The following is a 19,305-nucleotide window of genomic DNA, read 5'->3' on the forward strand; positions in this document are numbered from 1 at the left end:
ACGAAGCCACTGACCAATCTGCCAGCAGCCAACGCCAACATGCTGGGGAACATACATGTTTCCTTTGCCAGATAGTCATGGGTCGGTTTCTAGGCCTGTGTCCTGAGGCTGTATTCATTTGACCCTGCATCATCCATCCATCCATCCATCCATCCATCCCCTTCTGCTTATCCTTTTTCATCATCTATATCCAAAACGTCACACAAGTTAACATCAAGTAATTAGCAACGTACTGTAATCCTGAGGGCAGGGGTACAGGACGTCCTGCCCACTCTGTCATTATGTCGACTCTTTTGACTATAGTTTCTTGCCTTTTCTGCTGCCTCCCCCTAAATCCTGCCCTTATCTGCCGCTGCTCCTGATTGGACGGGTGTCCCAGTCCCAGCTCCAATCAAGCTCCATCATCAATCACACCTCCTACTTTAAACGGTAGCAAAGCAGTTAGTCGGGGCTGCTTTTGCTGCCATACCTCTCACTACTGTGCTCGTAGCTACTCACAAGTAAGACTGTATCGACATGATCCTGTTTGAGTGGTACTTTAGTTGTGTGCCTTTAATCATACACACCTGTGTGTTGTTCTTAGTGATTTGCTGTATTGTTTGGGGGTATTAGTGTCTGTTTTAGCTGCTCTACATTTCCTGTGTACCTGGAGACTGGGCCAGGGATTAGTTTTCACATCCACATCAGGCTCATACATGCAGATGTGGTTTTCTTGTTTTGGAAACTCACTTCACTGATGTAATTCCCATGCTTTGCAGAGCATGTGGGCCAAACTGGACCCTGTGGCCCAAGTCTGTGAAGCACCTTTGAGAAATGTTTGTGTTCTTATGAACTTTTCTAAATACGAGGCTTATTTTAAACCCAGACTGGTCACTTAATCATGTATCCAGAGTTTTACACATGTGCATATGTGAATCCCAGCAGGTCATAATCTCTCTCTCAGACAAGCCTTGATATCCAACTTCCTGCAGGCTGGTGAATAATTGGTGGAATAAAGTGCATTGGTTATGAGCTCATCTCTTCATGGGTGGTTTTTGCTCCGAGGAGCAGAGCGTTTTCTCCACTCAATTACTCTGGTAAACGATGCCACTGTAAACAGGAGACGGTGCTTTTAACACATTCTGTTGAGGCCTGTGGCATCACATACCTCCTCCACTCTGACAGGCTCCCTGACACCAGCCAGCAAATCCTTCCACTCAGCAGAGTATGCTGCCTACGTGCCACAGTAACTGCCGTGTACATCTGTGAAAAACCAGTATGGGGTGACAAGGTTTCACCGTGACTGGCATGGAGAGAGACTTTAAACCAAAAAGCCTGTGAAACAACGCTCTCCCTCATGCAGAGTAAAGTGCAGTGAAAATGCTGAAATTTTTTAAGCACAATTTCTACTGCTGCCATTTGACTGAACCACATTAAACACCATCATGACGATTTTGGATCGTCAGAACTAATAAAGCTGAAAATAATTAATGAAAAAAGTCACTCGCAGTTTCTTATGTGAAGTTCTTACGCCATTGACATGTGTTTCTTTAGTACTAGTTATTAGGTAATTAGCTACTTAAGATGGTCAGCTGTCTCAGTCGAACTCTCTGTCCTTTACAATTTGTGCGTGTGTTATTGAAAATATATATAATTTGTTACATTGTGCGATCCTAGTTAAAAATAACTATGAATATAAATGTCACCATCGACGCTGTTACACTTACTGTATATGACATCTGAAGTCATAAAGTAAAGCAATAGGATGTAAACAATGGACAGCTGATGCAGGTGTGCCACAGGTCACATGACATTAAAATGACAAGGACATACAGACATGAGATGATGGCAACAACAAGCACGCGTGAAGCACAAAGTAAAAACCCGAGCTTGAGCAAAACAGAAGCACAACTAAAAAAGCTTTGAAACACGTAAAACAGCGACTGCAGACACCGCGGCAGGTCTGTTTCCAAAAACACATAAAACTAGACGTCTGAATGAGACTGAACAGGATCGTTTCACACATCTGTGTCAAAATTCTCTTTGTTTACTCTATTCTCTGTTTTCCTATTGTAAATAGATCCCATCAAAAATGCTCCACACCAGCATCGTGTTAGACTCTCTGTACTTTACTTTTTTTGTCATTTCCAGTCTTTGTGGCTCTCAAATGTGTGTGTGTGTGTGTGTGTGTCTTTTCCTTTTTTATGAACTACAGCAGAGCTCTATATTAAACAAGAGCAAGACATAAATCAGGTTTTGGACTAAATATTATTAGTACACACGTTCATTTTTGGATGGAACACACAGCATTGTTGCCAATATGAAAATTAGAGAATCAAAAAAGTGGTTGCTACTTACACCCTATTGTAACACTAAGTTTCAACATAGTGTTTTGCTTATAACCAATGAGTCTGAGTCATAGTTATTAAGAAATCCAGCATTAAACCACCACAACACCACCCACACAAACAATCCCACCAAAGAAGTCATAAGTCTGTGGCCTCATTCCATAAATAGTTCTGACCTTCCTTGTAGCCCTCTCCAGGCAGGCGTTGCCGATTTGCAACAGTTAAAAACTAACAACCTGATTACCCCACATACATATTTTATGAGGTTTTTTTACTCAGAAGCACCACTGCAGGACTTGGTTGTGCATCAGCAACAAAAAGCTTAATTTGAGCCTGAGAGGGTTATAAAACTGGTCAAATAGAGAGTGACACTGCATATGAAGTGCAGTAACTACAGGCTCACCAGGGCTGGACTGGGCATCGGCACTCTGGACATTTTCCTGGTTGGCAGACGCACATTTGAGCCAATGACACAAACTGAAGGTCCACTGCACACCAATCAAATTTGTCAACATGACCGGCCCTCCCCCTTCACCTCACACACCTAGGTGCAGCTGAAAAGCACAACAGCATATTAGGCACACTAAAGGTAGAAAAAAAGAAAGGTCAGGGCTTGGGATGAATATTTCTGGAAAAAAAAAAACTCTGAATTTTTTTACATTTAAGTGGCAAATTTAAGTTTTGAGCTTTTTTCACAGAATTATACCTGCCAAGCCCTTTTTTTGTAACTTTCAGTGGCTCAGTTCAATATGAAAGACATGGCAGTCTGAATGGGCAACATGAGTGGATGTGAAAAGCATCAGTCTACATTTCATCCCACTTTTCTGTGTGTGGTGGAGGGTGACAGCTCTATTCACTGGTAGGTTTGATGTCGTGTATCGTAGATCAGCTGAAGGTTTTGATCTGTATCGTTTAACAGCAACGTAACGATTTTGTAAGATTTCATAACAAACTTTAAAAAGCTTTAAAAACTCAATCACCTGATCATTAACAAACTGTAGTTAATTGTTATCTAATGAATAATTATTTTTATAACCGTTTCGTTATTATTGACGTGAAACTTATATAGCTTTGAGTTAATAATGATTACTGTGAGCCTGATAATCGAACCTTCTCTGCTCTTTGTGGATCTAGACAAGTAAAGTAAAAACATAACTTCTGCCACACATTATGTACAGATCTGACTTCTGAATTAAAGCCACATGAAATGAATCAGGACGTTACAAGAAAGCTTTTCAAATGTCACCTGCCGAGCAGTCTTTACTCCACTTTCTCTCATCTTCATCACCAATATTGTATTAATTTTACTTTGTTTGAATCCTCACGTTTAGACAATCAGTCATTTGTGAACCACATTGTGTGGTTGAATCAATAACTAACATTTTAAAGTTTACATCGCTGTGCGCCCACTAGTCCACTCTCCCTCTCTTACTTTCTTATGCATATTCAAAGATGGCTTGTTTTGTTTGGAACTGCAACACTGTATCATCACTATTACATCCTGTCCATCAAACCGCCACCCACACAGGCTACAGGCAAGAGTTAAATAAATACACCCTCAACGCTCCAGAAGCTGCTTTCACAGGGTGGAGGAATAAACTCAGACATTATTTAAGAAGAAATATAATTAGCTCCATGCAAATATGCTCCATGTCAGACTTTGAAGACAGAGGCCATTTAGTTTCCAGTGATTGATGGAAGGACAGAGGAGACAGATGTTGACTACGGTGTGCGCTGTAATATGACTGATGCCAAGAGTCCTGATGTGCCCAATGACAAAGCTCCCACTCATCTACTCAACTCCTGTCCTATGGAAATATGTTTTTAGTGTAGGCAAACCTGCAGTTCAGCTCAAGAAAACTGCATCTCAGTTCTGGTCTAGTTTGTGTTTCACGCTAACTTTACCAAAGCCGAGCACCCGAAGGATCATATAGGACACCCTGAAAGGTATCTGATTCATTATAGCTGCAAAAATGGATTTAGATTTTGAAAAATGGTGCAGTGCATTGTTAAAAGTTACATTTATGGCAAAGAATTTATGAGATATTCATATAAAAGTGAAAGTTGCAGCTACAGTGGAAAACATGTTGTTGCTTTTATTATTTTGAAGATTCATTGTTGTTTTGATTTCCTTTCAGACCACAATCACAAGACATCAGACTCTGTTTGGAGGTTCGATTAAGAATGAAAACATTAGTCAAATTTTGATGCCAAAAATCTTTCATCTCTGGGTCACAAGTGGGAAGAAATCTCATTTTTATGTTAGTTTATGTTTTAGTTACCATCGAAAGTTTTGAGTAACTTTTTTATTTGAAAATCTCTGCAGAGAAACTTCCAGATGTTTGTCTTAGACAAAGGTTAAGCAGCTGGAAAATTACCCTGGAGAAGGACAATCTCAAATTCCCAGACTTAATGACTTAATACTGTTCCTAGGTCAGAGCTATTCTTCAGTAAAGCTACTCCTGAACCCCCCCTGAGTTTACAGCCCACTGCTTCGCGTCTCATTGTCACCCACTGCAGCACACTTGTCTTACAGGCCCGTTTCTCATTTGGGCTCCAGAATTTAATGGTGTCTAGGCATGCAGCCAGGCAGTCAAATGTTGTGTGAGGCGGAATAAAGCTGTGTTTCAGAGGCAATTCACAATGACAAGTGACAACAGTTTCACAAAAAGTGCCTTCCCCTCACAGAGACTCATTAGGCTGTGGAGTTGAGAGGAAGCAGCCATGCAAATCAACCTCTGATCAGTCAAAGTGACATATAAACAATCTGGCTTCTCCTCAGAAACACTGCAGTTCTCCTGCTAGCCTCCAACTGAGCAGTGGGCAGCTTCTCATGCACAGTTCTGGCAAAAAGCAATCAGTTGAGGTGCAGAGGTCAATGAAGTTTGTCTGAAATAATTGTCAGTACTATTATCAGCAGCATAAATTACAAGAATATTAATGTAAGTGGCATTAAAGCAGAGAACAGAGAGCTACTTTAATTTAATAGGAAGTGACACAAACAAAGGCCAGCACCAAGATACTGCATCATGATTAGAAGCATACCTGCTAGGAAGTCTCTATTCAAACAGTACAGTGGTCCCGCGCTATAACGCGGTTCGCCTTTCACGGCCTCGCTGTTTGGTGGATTTTTTTTAACATCAATTTCATGCCGTGTCTCCTGTGCAGTGCAGAATTCAGCTTTTTTAATGTACATAAATCTTCAATCGCTAGCAGAGTGACTCTGAAGTGCTGCACTGCATGTTTGTAAGTTTTCTCCCCAACAAACACAACGGTGTGGATGAAACGCCGTCACCTGCGGGTTCCTTTGGTTTCGTTCTCTAATACTGGACTTCCTACGAAGGTTTGAACTGAGAGTTTAAACAAGAGAGAAACTGTTCGTGCCTGTCTGAGGAAAGTGCATAAGTGTGTAGTGACGGGTTTTACAGCCTTAAAACATTTATAATAATTGTAAAAAATAAATTGGCGACTTCGCAGATTTCACTTATCGCGAGTTATTTTTAGAACGTAACTTCCGCGATAAACGAGCAGCCGCTGTGTTACAAAATCCTTCTGACCATAACTAAATCACAGACCTCTTGGATGAGTTATCAGCATAAAGGTCTTTGTGAGGTTCATGCTTTGCGTTCTTAGTTTTAGGTATCACCCTTAGCATTTCCGTGTCTTCCTTTTTGTCTTCTTGGGTTAACTTTGACGCCTTAAAGTTTACTCTTGTTTTGAATAAAACGTTCTTGTGGCTTTGTAAATGTCTGATTCTTTCCTTTGTCCCTCTCCCTGCTCTTCTTATTATACCCTCAGGTTATTTCTGCCGTACTGTCCCGCTCTGTGGTGAGAATCAATCCTGTGTGTTGCCTCCCAGTCTTTGATAAGTGTAGTTCCGGTGTCCATCTTTCTGTCTCCATTTGGCTCCTTGAGTTGCTTTGGGTTTTATATTTATTCATTTATTTTGTTCAATTCTGACTTTCTGATGTTTGCTTTTCTTATTTATATGACTTTGGAACACATGGGCCACACTTGGGGAAGTGTCTTTGGGACTAAAAGTTATTGGTTTAGTTTTAGTCAGCAGCTGTCCCACAGTATGGGGAGCTCATTAATCCATTTCTACACTGAAAGAAAAAAATCGTCCTGCTGTGCACCCGAGACGTGCTTTTGTACTTTATTATTATTTTTCTTTGAGTGCACCATGTGTGTTTGGTTGCAGTTACCCATACAAGACCATGATGTGGTTTAAAGTAGGTTGTTTCTGCTTGAGGTTGTTGTGTAGTCAGTAAACGTGACCCGGTGTGTGATTATGATTAAACTGGATTGACAGATTGTGGATCTACGTTTTCACTGATTTGAGGATATATAGTGGATGTGACTGCACATGCACGACAGTATGAATGTAGTCTCACCTCCTGTATTTGAAAAACATAATAATTTAAGTTTATTATTTAAACTTTTGACGCTCCGACATTGACCTTCTTCCCATCTTTTACACGGTCTAACAGAGCGCTCCCCAACAGTTTTTGCTCCACGGACGGTGTTGTGGATAAATACAACAAAATAAAACGACGCGACCGAGACAAACACTGTGGTGTTTTGTGAATATAACAATAAACGTGAATTCACTGTGTAATTGTGTGACTTTATTAGCAGCGTCCTCCTGAAAGACAGAGTAACAGCCTCCTCTCTGCCCCTTAATGCTCTCTGGTCGCTATGGTAACGCATAAATATTTCTTTCAAAATAAGACGCACAACTACAACACGGGAAAAGTGTTGTTGTATGTTTGCAGCTAGTGTCAGTGATTGAAAGGGTTAAAAACACTGAATACTGGGTACCACTCATAAAAACAAATGACAGCCTGTAAATAATAAAAGGTGTCTAGGTGAATGACTTCTCATGATGTTGTTATCCGATACCACATGAAAAGCAATCATATATCAACAGAAGTAGAATATTTGCTTTGCCTATGAAGTGAACACACGGTGCAGACGATGGAGGGCAGAGCAAACATTTGCTCATTGGCTTTCACAGCACAACCCCGCGCCCTCTAATACAGACAGTTCTGCCAGTTCTGCTGACGGGCCTGTCAGCATGAACTGGCAGCCGTGTACCACCCGTACCTTCTAGCATCCACGGTGCAGCTGAGAGAGCAGGAAGCAGTCTGATCCAGAGCCATGAAGACATAAAGCAAACGTGAAGAGTTCCCTCACAGCTCACACGTACAGTACAACTCCATGCTGAAAAATCTGACTGACACATTTTGGATTTCTTTCTCTTTTTTTTTTTTAAATCATCAGCCGCGCTTTTAAACCAGGCATGTGAAACTCAGCAAAAAATGCTTTGTTTACACCCAATACGTTGTGACGTTTGCGGGGTCGTTATCGCGGCTGCTGTGCATGTGTTGGTACACTTGATAATCCTGTAACGCTAACGGGACAATCGCCTTCTTTTTTGTTTTGCCACGAGTACATTTTATGACAAGATGCAATAACAACAACAAAAGTGAAAGCAAATGTTTTCAGACTGAGCTAGGCCTAAATACTGTACGTTTGCAGTCACGGTTAATAAACAGTGACCCAGAGCACTTGGAACATATCCATGTGGCTGAATCAGCAGGATGCCACAGCTGAGTGATGTAACCGAGGGTTCACGCTCAACAGTGGATACAACACTGAATAAAACAAAAAGTCAACAGTTCAGCAAGCAGCTAATGGGTTTGGCTCATTATTAATGTGATCAAATATGTTTAAGAGTGCGGTGCATTATGGGACAGAAAAGGCCTTCCTTGTTCTTCTTTATTCATCCTCTCTTTATCCAGTTTTTGTCCTCATTCTAAAACAAGTCAATCTACCTCTAAATTTCCATTTATCAAATCAAATCAAATCACTTTTATTGTCACATCACATGTGCAGGTACATTGGTACAGCACATGTGAGTGAAATTCTTGTGTGCGAGCTTCACAAGCAACAGAGTTGTGCAGTTATTATCATGTTTGTTACAGCCGAATGGCATTTGTCAGTATTGAAACCTATTAGCGACCGTTTGATGGCAGCAGGCAGTATTTTCAGCCACTTTTTATGAATTCTAAGACATTTTAAAATACCATAAAACAACAGCGATGATGACGGGCCACAGTGGTACACTAGTGTAGCACCACACTGGGAGTGAAACCAAACCCATTACATTACTTTGAATGGCACACTATCCATCCAACAGACAGCTGTCATGTTCTGTGTATCTTTAACCTGGTCACACATTCTTCTTAATTAGTTACACTAATCTACACGTGTCTCACATTTACTGTCCAAGTACAGCCATGTATAGTGTAAGTGTATCAGCTAAAGTCATTTGGAGTGAAACACGCATGAGCATCATGTGCAACAACCCCTTTCACCGTATTTAAATAATATTCTTCCTTTTAACGTCCACTAATTTTAAAGGTAATCTGTGATCCTAATGTTGGGCTCATGCAGGTGTTTACTTCAACATTTTTTCAGAGGGCGCAGCTCACTGCGTGTCTGCAGTCTAGACTCCAAGATACATTTTTGTTTTTTAAGGAAAAACAGTCAACATTTGCCCTTCATTACATGGTAATCCATAAGTCAACCCTCTGCCAAAGACAGCTTATCTTAAAAGAGATAAAGCTTTACATTCTCACGGACCAATCAATTTACGCTCTTGTCAATAGCTGTTTGCCAGCACACACCCTGCAAACCCGATAAATTCAACCAGACTGAGGAGCAGCGTGAATGTAGCAAACAGTTAGAAATATCATCATTCAATAATTAACTGAACAGGTGCAAATGGACTTTTAAGACGTTCTTTCAGGAGGAAGCAGATTCCAAGCTGGACTTTATAAATCTTCTACATTCACATGTGTTGCATAGTCGAGACTAAACTGATCATTTTACTCCACTGTCTAAAATCGAATCCCAGACAGCCTGGCGGAGTCTTAGTAATCTTCCTTTCTGTTTGGAGAGCTGGATGCAGAGACACGGCTGCCACTTGTGTTTGTTCTTATAAATAATACATAGTTCACCACTGCTTCTTGTTCATGACCCGCAAAATTGCCTCCCACACAAGTACGGTAGCAGTACCCACATGCTGCATGAATGCTGGGAGGAGGGAGGCAAAGACACGGGGAATAAACTGATTCTGTTTTTCTAATCATTATGTGTATGCGACCCAGGGGAGTCTCGCATCTGAGCAGAGCTGGGCAGGAAGAAAAGAGAGGTTAGAGCAAGAAACCCTGCGTGGAAAAGACCGAGCAGCTGAATAATGTCAAGTGCACTAACATGTTTAATTGAGTGCCATGAAAAATTATTTTTCATATTCTTTTTCTAATTTGTGTGTGTGATATATATATATACACACACACACACACACACACACACATACATACATACATACATACACACACACACACACACACACACACACACACACACACACACACACACACACACACACACATACATACATACATATTTATATATATTTATATATTTGCATTTTTGTCACACGTTTCAGATTTTATTATTAGGCTTGTAAACACAAGATGAAGTTTTTATATGTGGATTTTGTTTATTTAAAAAAAAAAAAAAGGGATAATTCAAACTTACCTGTTCAGGTGTAAAAAGTTTGTTTTTTAAGCCCTACAGAGGTGGAGTTTCCAGATCATTGTGCTGCTACATAGCAAGAGTGTGATTCAAGGGTTGAACCAGGACATTCTCCTGGTTAAGAGCAGAATTCAGGATTTCATCAATGTTGGTAAATCGTGCAGATCCTGAAGCAGAAACAAGCCCAGACCTTTACACGACCACCACCGTGTTGGACTGGTGATGTTCCTTTTATGAAATGCTTTGTTCGTTTTATGCCAGATGTAACGGGACTCAAACAAAAAGTGCACAGAATATTTTCCAAACGTCCCAAATAATCTGAATTGAGCCAAACGAGTCGTGTAGTTCTTTAGATATTGTGCTGAATTCTTTTGTGACCTCATGGATGAGTCATCAATGCCTTCTTGAAGTAACTTTAGTAGGTCAGCCAATCCTAGGAAGGTACGCACCAGTACCAAGGTTTCTCTATATGTGGTTCTCACTGGAGTCCCAAAGCAAATGGTTTTGTACTCCTTTTCAGACCCAAAAATGTCAACGACTTTGTTTCTCAGCCGTTTCTTCAGATTGCAGCATAATGTACAATAATAACTTCTTCACAGCACCGTGCATGAGATATAACTCCTCACTGCTGGAGAAGGGAAATGATCAGAATACCTTCCTGATTTAACAGCCTCAAATACACGAGGTAAATATTTATCACTCTAAAATAGGAATGCATTGGTTTTAACCAAACTGCTGGGACACAACTCTCTCTTGAACCTACTACAGAGAAGAACATTAGTATTGCAATATTTTTTAAAAAAGTAAATGATTTACTACAAGCAAATAAAATTTGTTCCAGAAAAATATATATACATATTTCAGACTGGCTCACTACATTACCAAGTACATTATTGTAACAACTAAAAGTTTTAAAAAATTATAAAATGAGCAATTTTCTAGAAAAACTGTTTTTAATATTTTTAAGAGTTTTTTATTAGAGCTGATTTTTAAAAATATATATTTTCTGAAATAATATCAAATTAGAGAATAAAATTTCCATCTTACAGTCTGATGATGTGTAAAGTATTTGCTCAGTAAGACTTTGCCAGTGTCTCAGCTCTTGTGGTCTTAGTTTCACTGAAGCATGAAGCCTGGTCCATTGCTAATAACCCAGAGTCTGTGCAGTATGTTAACATCATCGTTCACACGTGAGCCTGAACACAAACACTGATTGTTACTTTTCAGAAAACAGGAGTCGTGTTCACTTTGTCTGACGTTTGCGTTTTTTGTGAACTAATCCATTTAAACATCAAAGTCAGAAACGAACCAGTCGAGGGAGCTTTAGACAAGCAATTCCCTTGTTTTGTGGCGTAAAATTACTGTTTTGGTCAATGGAGTCTGGCATGTAATGGCTTCACTTCCTTGACAGAAAGAAGATGAAAATGTTCTAAATATAGCGTCCACTTAAACTGATATTGATTCTTTGTGCATCTACAGCAGTAGTTTTTGTGCTCGCGCCGGCTCGGCTGGTGTACCGTGAGCTACTGCAGGTTACTTATGCCCATTACTGAAACTCAGAACAGTTCAGAACATTTATGCTCCACAAAACTGTTGTTGCAAATTCATACAAGCGTCAAACAAGATTGCAATTGCATCAGAGAATGAATGCATACTTCTGTGACCCACCGGTATAGTGATCAGACCGTGTCGCTCATTGGCTTAAAATGCTGTATTTCTCTAATAATCTCTGTATTTAAATGTTCGGGAACATTTTAAAGTTTTAAAGCAGATACACTTAAGTATCTGCTCTTCAGTAAGTAGTCAAACCTGCACGTCCAGGCTTGGAAATGTGACAATTTGGCAAAAGGTGCAGCTGAAAGAAAAGTTTTTGATACTTCTACATAAATACTTTGGAATAATGCTTTAAAGAAATCAAAATCAAACTAAAACAGAGTTCGCTCTAACGTACGTTGTTTAGAAAGCAAAGGTAATTTTGCACACACGGTGTTATTATGAGTGAGTCATGGAAAGATTCTAAAAACAGACTATGATGAAACTTTTATTGCTTTTAAAAGACTTTGTGTTGAGCTCAGTCTGGGTTACTTTTTACATCAGGTAGTTATTTGTGCGCAATCATTCATTAAGCAGCCTAATGTTTTGGGGGCACTGTTCAAATCTTTTCATTATATGGTGAAAATAAGCCACAGACTCCTTCCATGCGGAGAGCTGACGTTTGACATGCAACCAGCTTACAAAGACATAATATCGCATGGCTTATGTCTTTTCCTTTGAAGGAGGTCGTTCTCATCAGCACATGTGAAGAACATTTCAGTATTTGATGGATTCAACTAATTAAAATGACAATTTCTATTCATCCATCTCATTTACAACCCCTCACACTGCATCAACAGGGAGATCTATTGCATCAAATCAAGTGCTAATGATTCCTCCTCAAACTTAATCAACAAATGATAGGACTGTGTTACACTGAGTAGCCAACTGTGCACAGAAGGAAACAGTCGCACAAAATGCAATATTATGAAGTCATTAAGGTCATGAAAACTGCTGCGCAGCCAACCATGCACAGCACAATACTGCAGTGCATCTGCATTTTTCTTTGAGAATATTGGAATCATAGGCTTCTTTTTCTTTTTCTTCTTCCACGCCCTTAATTTGAAGGCTTATAAAATGTAATGAATGTTCCTTTCACTTGATGACTCCATCCAGAGACATGCAAGTCATAATACATGAAACAAATATGTTTTGGTCATCCACTGTTTAAAGAAGGTGTATGCAACACTTGGTGCCTGCATTCTTTCAACAGCCAGCAGGGGGCGACTCCTCAGAAAGAGGTCTGAGTCTATCAAAGCCGGTGAGAAAACAAGCCTATTATTTATGTCCTTGGTGAACACTTTCCTGATTCGTTTATGGTCTCAATCTTCAGCTTCAAGTCTTACTGACTACAGCATGATGTTCATTTTGTGCATGATGTCCCACTGATACTCAAACAGATGATCTGTGTGTGTGTTTATTATTCTCTGTTTGTTGCAAAAGATGATGATGTCCAAAAATCATTAGTCAAGGTTTAAAATAGGACATTGCAGAAGAATGGCTATTAAAACCATCCTGATGATACACAGAAGTGCACACAGTATGGAATGAAGAGGCCATGGTGCTTTTTGTTTTTACCCTGTAACTTTCCTCATAAAGCTTTGACTGATGCTCCATCAATCACCGTAACGACACCCGTGCCACTCATTCGACTGTGGCCTACAACTGAACCCTAAAATAAACATATCACATTAATTTTGATGTGAAATAAAATACTGTAAATTTGTTAGCTGGCAAGATCGTGAGTTCCTTCATCGAGAGCGCCGGTTGATTCCAGCAGCATGTAAAATGACTTTTGTGTATTTCAGTGGTAATTTGGGGGAATTAAAGGGTTTCCATTTCTGACACAAACTCCATGAATCAGGTTTAAATGGTTTTAATATGGTTTCATTAAAAATCTGTGAAAATCTCAATTCTTTGTGAGCAATTAATGATTCTCATTTTCTCCGGAGTGCTCACACTGGAAGGTAATTACTGACACAGCTCGCTGATGAATTCCTATCTGCAAATTATAAAGGAAAATTATAAAATGTGCTCATTGCAGCCATAAAGCAAATAGCCTTGATAATGAACCTGTTGTCGAGAAACACTGCCCTCCACGGAGCTCCTCCTCTGCCTCGGAGACCTCCGAAGCATCAGCCTGCCCCTGCCTGGCCTAAATGTAGACCATGTCTCCTGACATACATGAACAGGGTCTTTGTGCTGCTGTAAGAGCTGTGAGTGAATGCGCTGGTTGTTTCACAGAAATATACAGAGAAAGTGACTTGTTAGAGCTGCTTTGATTATAAGATTTGCGAGTTTGATGCACAGAGATCTGCAGATCTGAAAAGACTATTACTGAGCTCAACTTTACGGCCTGGCTGGCCTCACACGCTTGACTCTGTAATACAGTGACTGTAAATTGGCACGTGTAAAAATGTTGTATACTTTCAGAAGAGGGTTCGTGACAGCAGTGTCATGTGACTGGAATAATTCTGTTTCATTTGATGAGGTGACATGATATGGCATTATAGTCATTTATGTGTGGAAGCATCACCTCCTTTGCACCCCCTGCCTTGTGGGAAACACTGTACAATGTTGCTTATTGTCCCCAAGCATCCAAAAACATACCATGAAACTCTTTAGATTTACAAATAGATCGATGAAGATCTCCAAAGCCATAGTTCGTACAGCATATTGTGCAGTGATGTTTAGTAATTTTTCTGATGCTGTTACTGTAGCTGCCTCATTTCCCTTTATGACTGGACTAATACAGAATTCCAAATGTTCCTACTTAACCTTTCACCTCTACATCCTTTGTCCTTCTCAGATCTAATGCTGTGCTGATTACACATGTATGACTGGGTTCAATAGGATTCTAAAGGAAGAACAACATAACCATTATCAAATTAAGTGGAGTCTGGTCCGTGCATGCAGAACATTTTTTAGTCTCCAAACCCCACTATGACCCCTCTGCAAATGAAATGCTTTTAATGTTGACCTTTTATGTTCTTCCTAGACATTAGTGCAGAGTGGGACAAATATACTGCAGAAAGTACCTGGGGCTAAATATAGGTGTAGACTAAAGACCGCTTTTTACTGGAGGACCTTGTTTAGGGATGTTTTAGTGGGAGACAAAAAGAGAGTTTTTCTGGGGTAGATACATCTAAGTGGCCATGAAAAAGACCGGAGTCGTTTGTGAGGCTAAGACATGTTCTGGCTAAATTCAGAGCAACATCTTTTTAAATGCCTACAACCTTTAGTCTTCTAATCTCAAATCTAACTTCATCAAGTGAAACGTATGTCAGCTAACCCAAGCAGCAACCATCTCAGTTCCTCCCATAGTTGTTGTTTTTTAATGGCTCGTTTGGAGTTGCTGCTTTGGTCAACCACAAAATCATAACGTCGCCTTTTCAGTTGAAACATGAGGTAGAGTTTTGAGCTTGTGCTTCTACAGCACAAGCTTTTATGTCTGTCTTAACCATGATCTCTACGAGCACGCTTCCTTAGCTGTGATCAGAATAATTATACGTTTTTATAAGTGCTTTTACGTAAAGCTCTTTTTACAGGATACTTGTCAGATTATATTGATAGCGACTGAGTTTAGTCTGTTCCTTCCCATTCCATGCAAGGCCACCTGGGTTGGCTGGAAGACTGTTTACTTAGCCTGGCAGGGCGAAGGACACTGTCTCAGCTGAACTCTGGACACGCACACATACATATACACTGATATGCACACACTCATCCCCCCTCCCTTTCCAAACGCCTTCGACGCTTATTCCCTTCCGATGCTGACGGTGGATCAAGGAGACCAGCGCACGCAGGCCCGGATGTGCTGTCTACATCGGCTGTCTCTCACCTTTACCCCCCTGCTGCTTGTCATGTGTTTCTTTGGTGTATTAAGAGTTTTTCATGTGCAGAGGTGTTTTTTTCTGTTCTCAAACTGATCTCCCTGTTGGAGCTCAGTCTGGGGGGAGTTATTTTTTTCTCCTTATCTTTCCTCATGTGGTGCATTTTCCATTGTTATCCCTCTCTGACCTGTCTTCCCCATGTGATGTTTGTGTCATGTATGTATGGTCAGAGGGTAAGATGGCGCCGCCATTGCGTGCAATAGGTCGGCAGCCTTATGAAATTTCCCCTTGTGGGACTAATAAAGGTATATCAAATCAAATATGATTATTGCCTTTAAATGCACAACGTAGGGCTGTGCGATACGACCAAAATCTCATCTCCCGATATCAGACATCTATCGTCCGATAACGATGTAAATCACAAAAATGTAACATTTTCTGTAAACTCGTGAATCTCGGGCAGCTCGACTTGTGTGAAGTGCTTCCAGCTGCGCGTCATGTAGCTGGAGTCGAGTGTTTTAACCGATGCATGAAACGATACATTTTAGACATAAGTTGTAACGGTGCCGTTTTCTTTGTATTTATTACACGGCGTGCTGCGGGGAAAAGCCTGTTCTAACGTTTGAGTCTAAGGATTATTTTTTAGCACCTGGCGGCTCTTTTTTACTTCTCATCCGTAAATAATCTGCTCTTTCACGTGATTCAGTTTATTTTGAAAAGTCTCAACAGGATCTTGAGCTTTATTGTGAAAGTTTTATGTGGAACATAAACAAGCGGACACGCGATGCTGTTACCGTCGTTGTTGCTAAAGACAACACATAAAAACAGGCGCTTGTTCGTCCATAGTGTGGTTATATAAAATATAAGAGAAAGAGAGAACTTGAATACAGCCACTACAGGGACCATCAGAACAATGAGAAAATAAACAGGTTTATAAACAAAAACAGTTTATTTTGCGACACCACGAAACAAACGATAGCGTAAAATGAAACGATAGACGTTTTTATATCGACATCCGATATATATCGTTATATCGAACAGCCCTAGCACGTCTTTCTATATTTTTGCTCATTGGGTGTCTTTAGATTGTTTGGGTTTATATCTGTGGTAATCCAGGTTTTACCTCAGAAAAAGTGCCTTCAAATGAGTATTGATCTGACTTTGAGCTATATGAATAAAAATGGATTTCTCAAGACACATTTATTATTCACAAATAGGATCATTAAGAAAAAGGTTAGAGTTCTGTTGATGCTGTAACAAATGTCAAACTTTATCACTTCTACTGGATACTTTTATGCAGGCCTTTGATAGTAAATGCACCAGCCAAGCAAAACAGATGTTTGTAAAAGTTTTATAAGGTGTGAATAAGTTCACCAGTCTAAGAGAGACAGAAAGGGCCCAGGCCTTTCCTCTCACACAATCTCTCGATCCCTTTCTCACTTTCTTTCCTTTCCTTTTGTTTTCCTTTGATTTGGCCTCAGGTAGAGTCGAGCTGGTTGACATTCAACACACAATAGTCCTGTGAGGAATGGTGTTTGTTAAAGGCAGCTGAAAAGAGAACGCTGCATGAAACCGCAAGGCAAACTCAAGAGTGAGGTCAGGTTAGGGCTGGATTTTTGTTACATGGATGCCAGAGTGATGCTTGCAGTTTGTTTTTCTATTTTTTATTTTACTTTAGCTAGAATACGCAAAAAACCCAGAAAGTGGAGATGGAGATTGGGCATGGGAAGAAGTCATTCACTCTTTCTTTTAAATTGCGTCCTCTGCCAACATCACTGCTCTATTTTGCACTTTCTGACCACCATTAAAGTTCATTTTAATGGTACTTGGAAATGAAATGTTGTTTTTCAACTCTCGCTGCAAATAAGGACTTTTAGTTTTACTTATTATAAATTTATTACATGCTGACAGCGGCCAAAACAATTCTGGTATGCAACCAGATTTGTTTTTGCAATCCTTCCTGCTATTAAACAAAATGCATGTTTAAGGAAATTCCCACATTTAAGAGTTAATAAAACCTTTTTCCTTATTTTCTGTTATATATAAACTATTACATGCTCATATTAAACATTGAAGTCAGCGTATGTACAAACAATCCCTCCAACTCAAAATCACAGGCTTCACTGCTCTAATGCTTTTTTTAAATAGTTTTTTATACTCTTGACTTTATGGTTTAATATAAAGAGGAAATCCCTGACATGGGCATCGCAGACAAAGGAGGCCCATCCACCTCCTGTTCAAATCTTCTGTTTACCACAGGCAGTGGATCAGGAGAAAGCTGGTTTAAACAGGTGGACATCAGTAACAACTGGGCCCCATGAAGTTTATTGTATACGGAGCTAAAAAATAACAGAATAGTCCTACTTTAAAAATGCCCTTCAAACGCAGGAAAAGGTACAGGGTGTCAGCTTTCTGTGTGACGCTTTCATAATGTGAAATATGAAATCATGTATCAAAGCTGTTATATCAAAGCTTTTCAAAGGGCTTTTTCAACTGAGCAGTGATGCTGTATGTCAGTCACATAACACATTTCCATTTGAAAGCTGTCTGTGCACACTTCCTGTCAGCTAATGGATATTAGCTGACAGTAAAACTGTGAACATGTAGGCACAGCTATGAGCTATGTGGACTCACTCTCTGTGTGAGAAGGAAGCACCAGTCTGGCCAGCAGCAGGAGATGAAGAGCTGCCCTGGTGAGAGGCGACAGACGTCTAAATCTAAGGTCCATGGTCCCACTGCTGGTAAACTCTCCTCTGGTGCTGATGCTGCTGTTAGATGGCTATGACCTCACAGGTTCATAGATGGACACCTGCGACGAGAGAAGACAAACCGATGTTAAAGTCAGAGGTTCAGTACATCAGTGTACTTGAGTGTGTTGTCGTGCGCTTGTGGCGAAAGTGTTTTATGTTCTTTATAATACAACCCCAGTTAATAGAGTCAGACACACTTGCAGAGCACACACGCAAGTCCTAATGCTAATTAAACATCTGAAGGTAATGAAGTCTGCCAGGTTAACTTGGAAATGTACTAAGAAGCAACATTTTTTCAATCTTCTATTGTGAAATTTTGAGCTTGAGCAAATTGAAGCCTCAGTTTCTTAGTGTTGGCTGACAAGAGTATCGCCTCATTGCGTGTCCGACCGCTGTAGGCATCAAGGTTTGACATGTTGTGTGTTCAAAGATGCTCTTTCGAATGCCTCGGTTGTAATAAACAGTTATTGAGTGACTGTTGCCTTTTTTGGCTCATTATTTTAGTTCATGCTCTCAAACCCCGAGAAAGCTGTGCTGCAAAAATCCCAGTAGATGAGATGTTTCTGATAGACCAGCCTGTCTGGCACCAACAACCATCCAGTGTGCAAAGTTACTTAACTCATCTTGATGCTCGTTTTCAACTTCAGCAGGTCTCCTCCACTATGGCTACGTGCCTAAATGCAAAATGGTGCCGTGTGGTTGGCCGGTGAGAATGTCTTTCCGGTGACTACGCCTGCAGGATGCATTTGGCATGGGACCGTGTGAGTCACAAGTCAGAGAGCTTTGCTTTTACACTTTTGTTATGTCTTCGATTTCTGGGCCCTGCACAGTGATTTTCTTTCTCTTCCAGAGTATCTCATGTGGGTAAGTTAACATTACTGTACAGAGTAATGTATGAAGTTACAAAGCATCAGCATGGTGATGGCAAAGTAATGGCAGATGGTACAGTCATGTCCTGTGTGCTGGTAGTTAAAAACTATGTGAAACACTATTTTATGTCTGTAGGGTAAATCTGCGCATCACCGTACTCTCACACCTGTTGAAGGCACCGTCAGCAGAAGGGTTGTATTGTGTATCTGCACACATGCAACACAGCTGGTGTTGATTTAATTGGTGATATCTGTCTGAGGCTACGTCCACACTAATGCGCTTTCGTTTGAAAATGCATCGTTTTCCCGTCCACACTGAGACGCCGTTTTC

At 40.3% G+C, this 19,305-nt stretch overlaps 1 protein-coding gene across 27 annotated transcripts in view; it reads right to left on the reverse strand.

Annotated features, from left to right (window-relative positions):
* The window catches only part of ptprfa (protein tyrosine phosphatase receptor type Fa), a 361,887-nt gene that overhangs the window by 221,306 nt on the left and 121,276 nt on the right, over nucleotides 1-19,305 (reverse strand). For all 27 annotated transcript variants that reach the window (XM_026143460.1, XM_026143474.1, XM_026143473.1 and 24 more), the window contains one exon: nucleotides 17,990-18,164. In XM_026143460.1, coding sequence (XP_025999245.1) covers nucleotides 17,990-18,083 — 94 coding nt within the window. In that variant the 5' untranslated portion in view covers nucleotides 18,084-18,164. The remainder of the gene's footprint in view (nucleotides 1-17,989; nucleotides 18,165-19,305) is intronic.

Source organism: Astatotilapia calliptera, chromosome 15 (genome assembly GCF_900246225.1).
Source record: "Astatotilapia calliptera chromosome 15, fAstCal1.2, whole genome shotgun sequence".
NCBI classification, from domain to species: Eukaryota; Metazoa; Chordata; class Actinopteri; order Cichliformes; family Cichlidae; genus Astatotilapia; species Astatotilapia calliptera.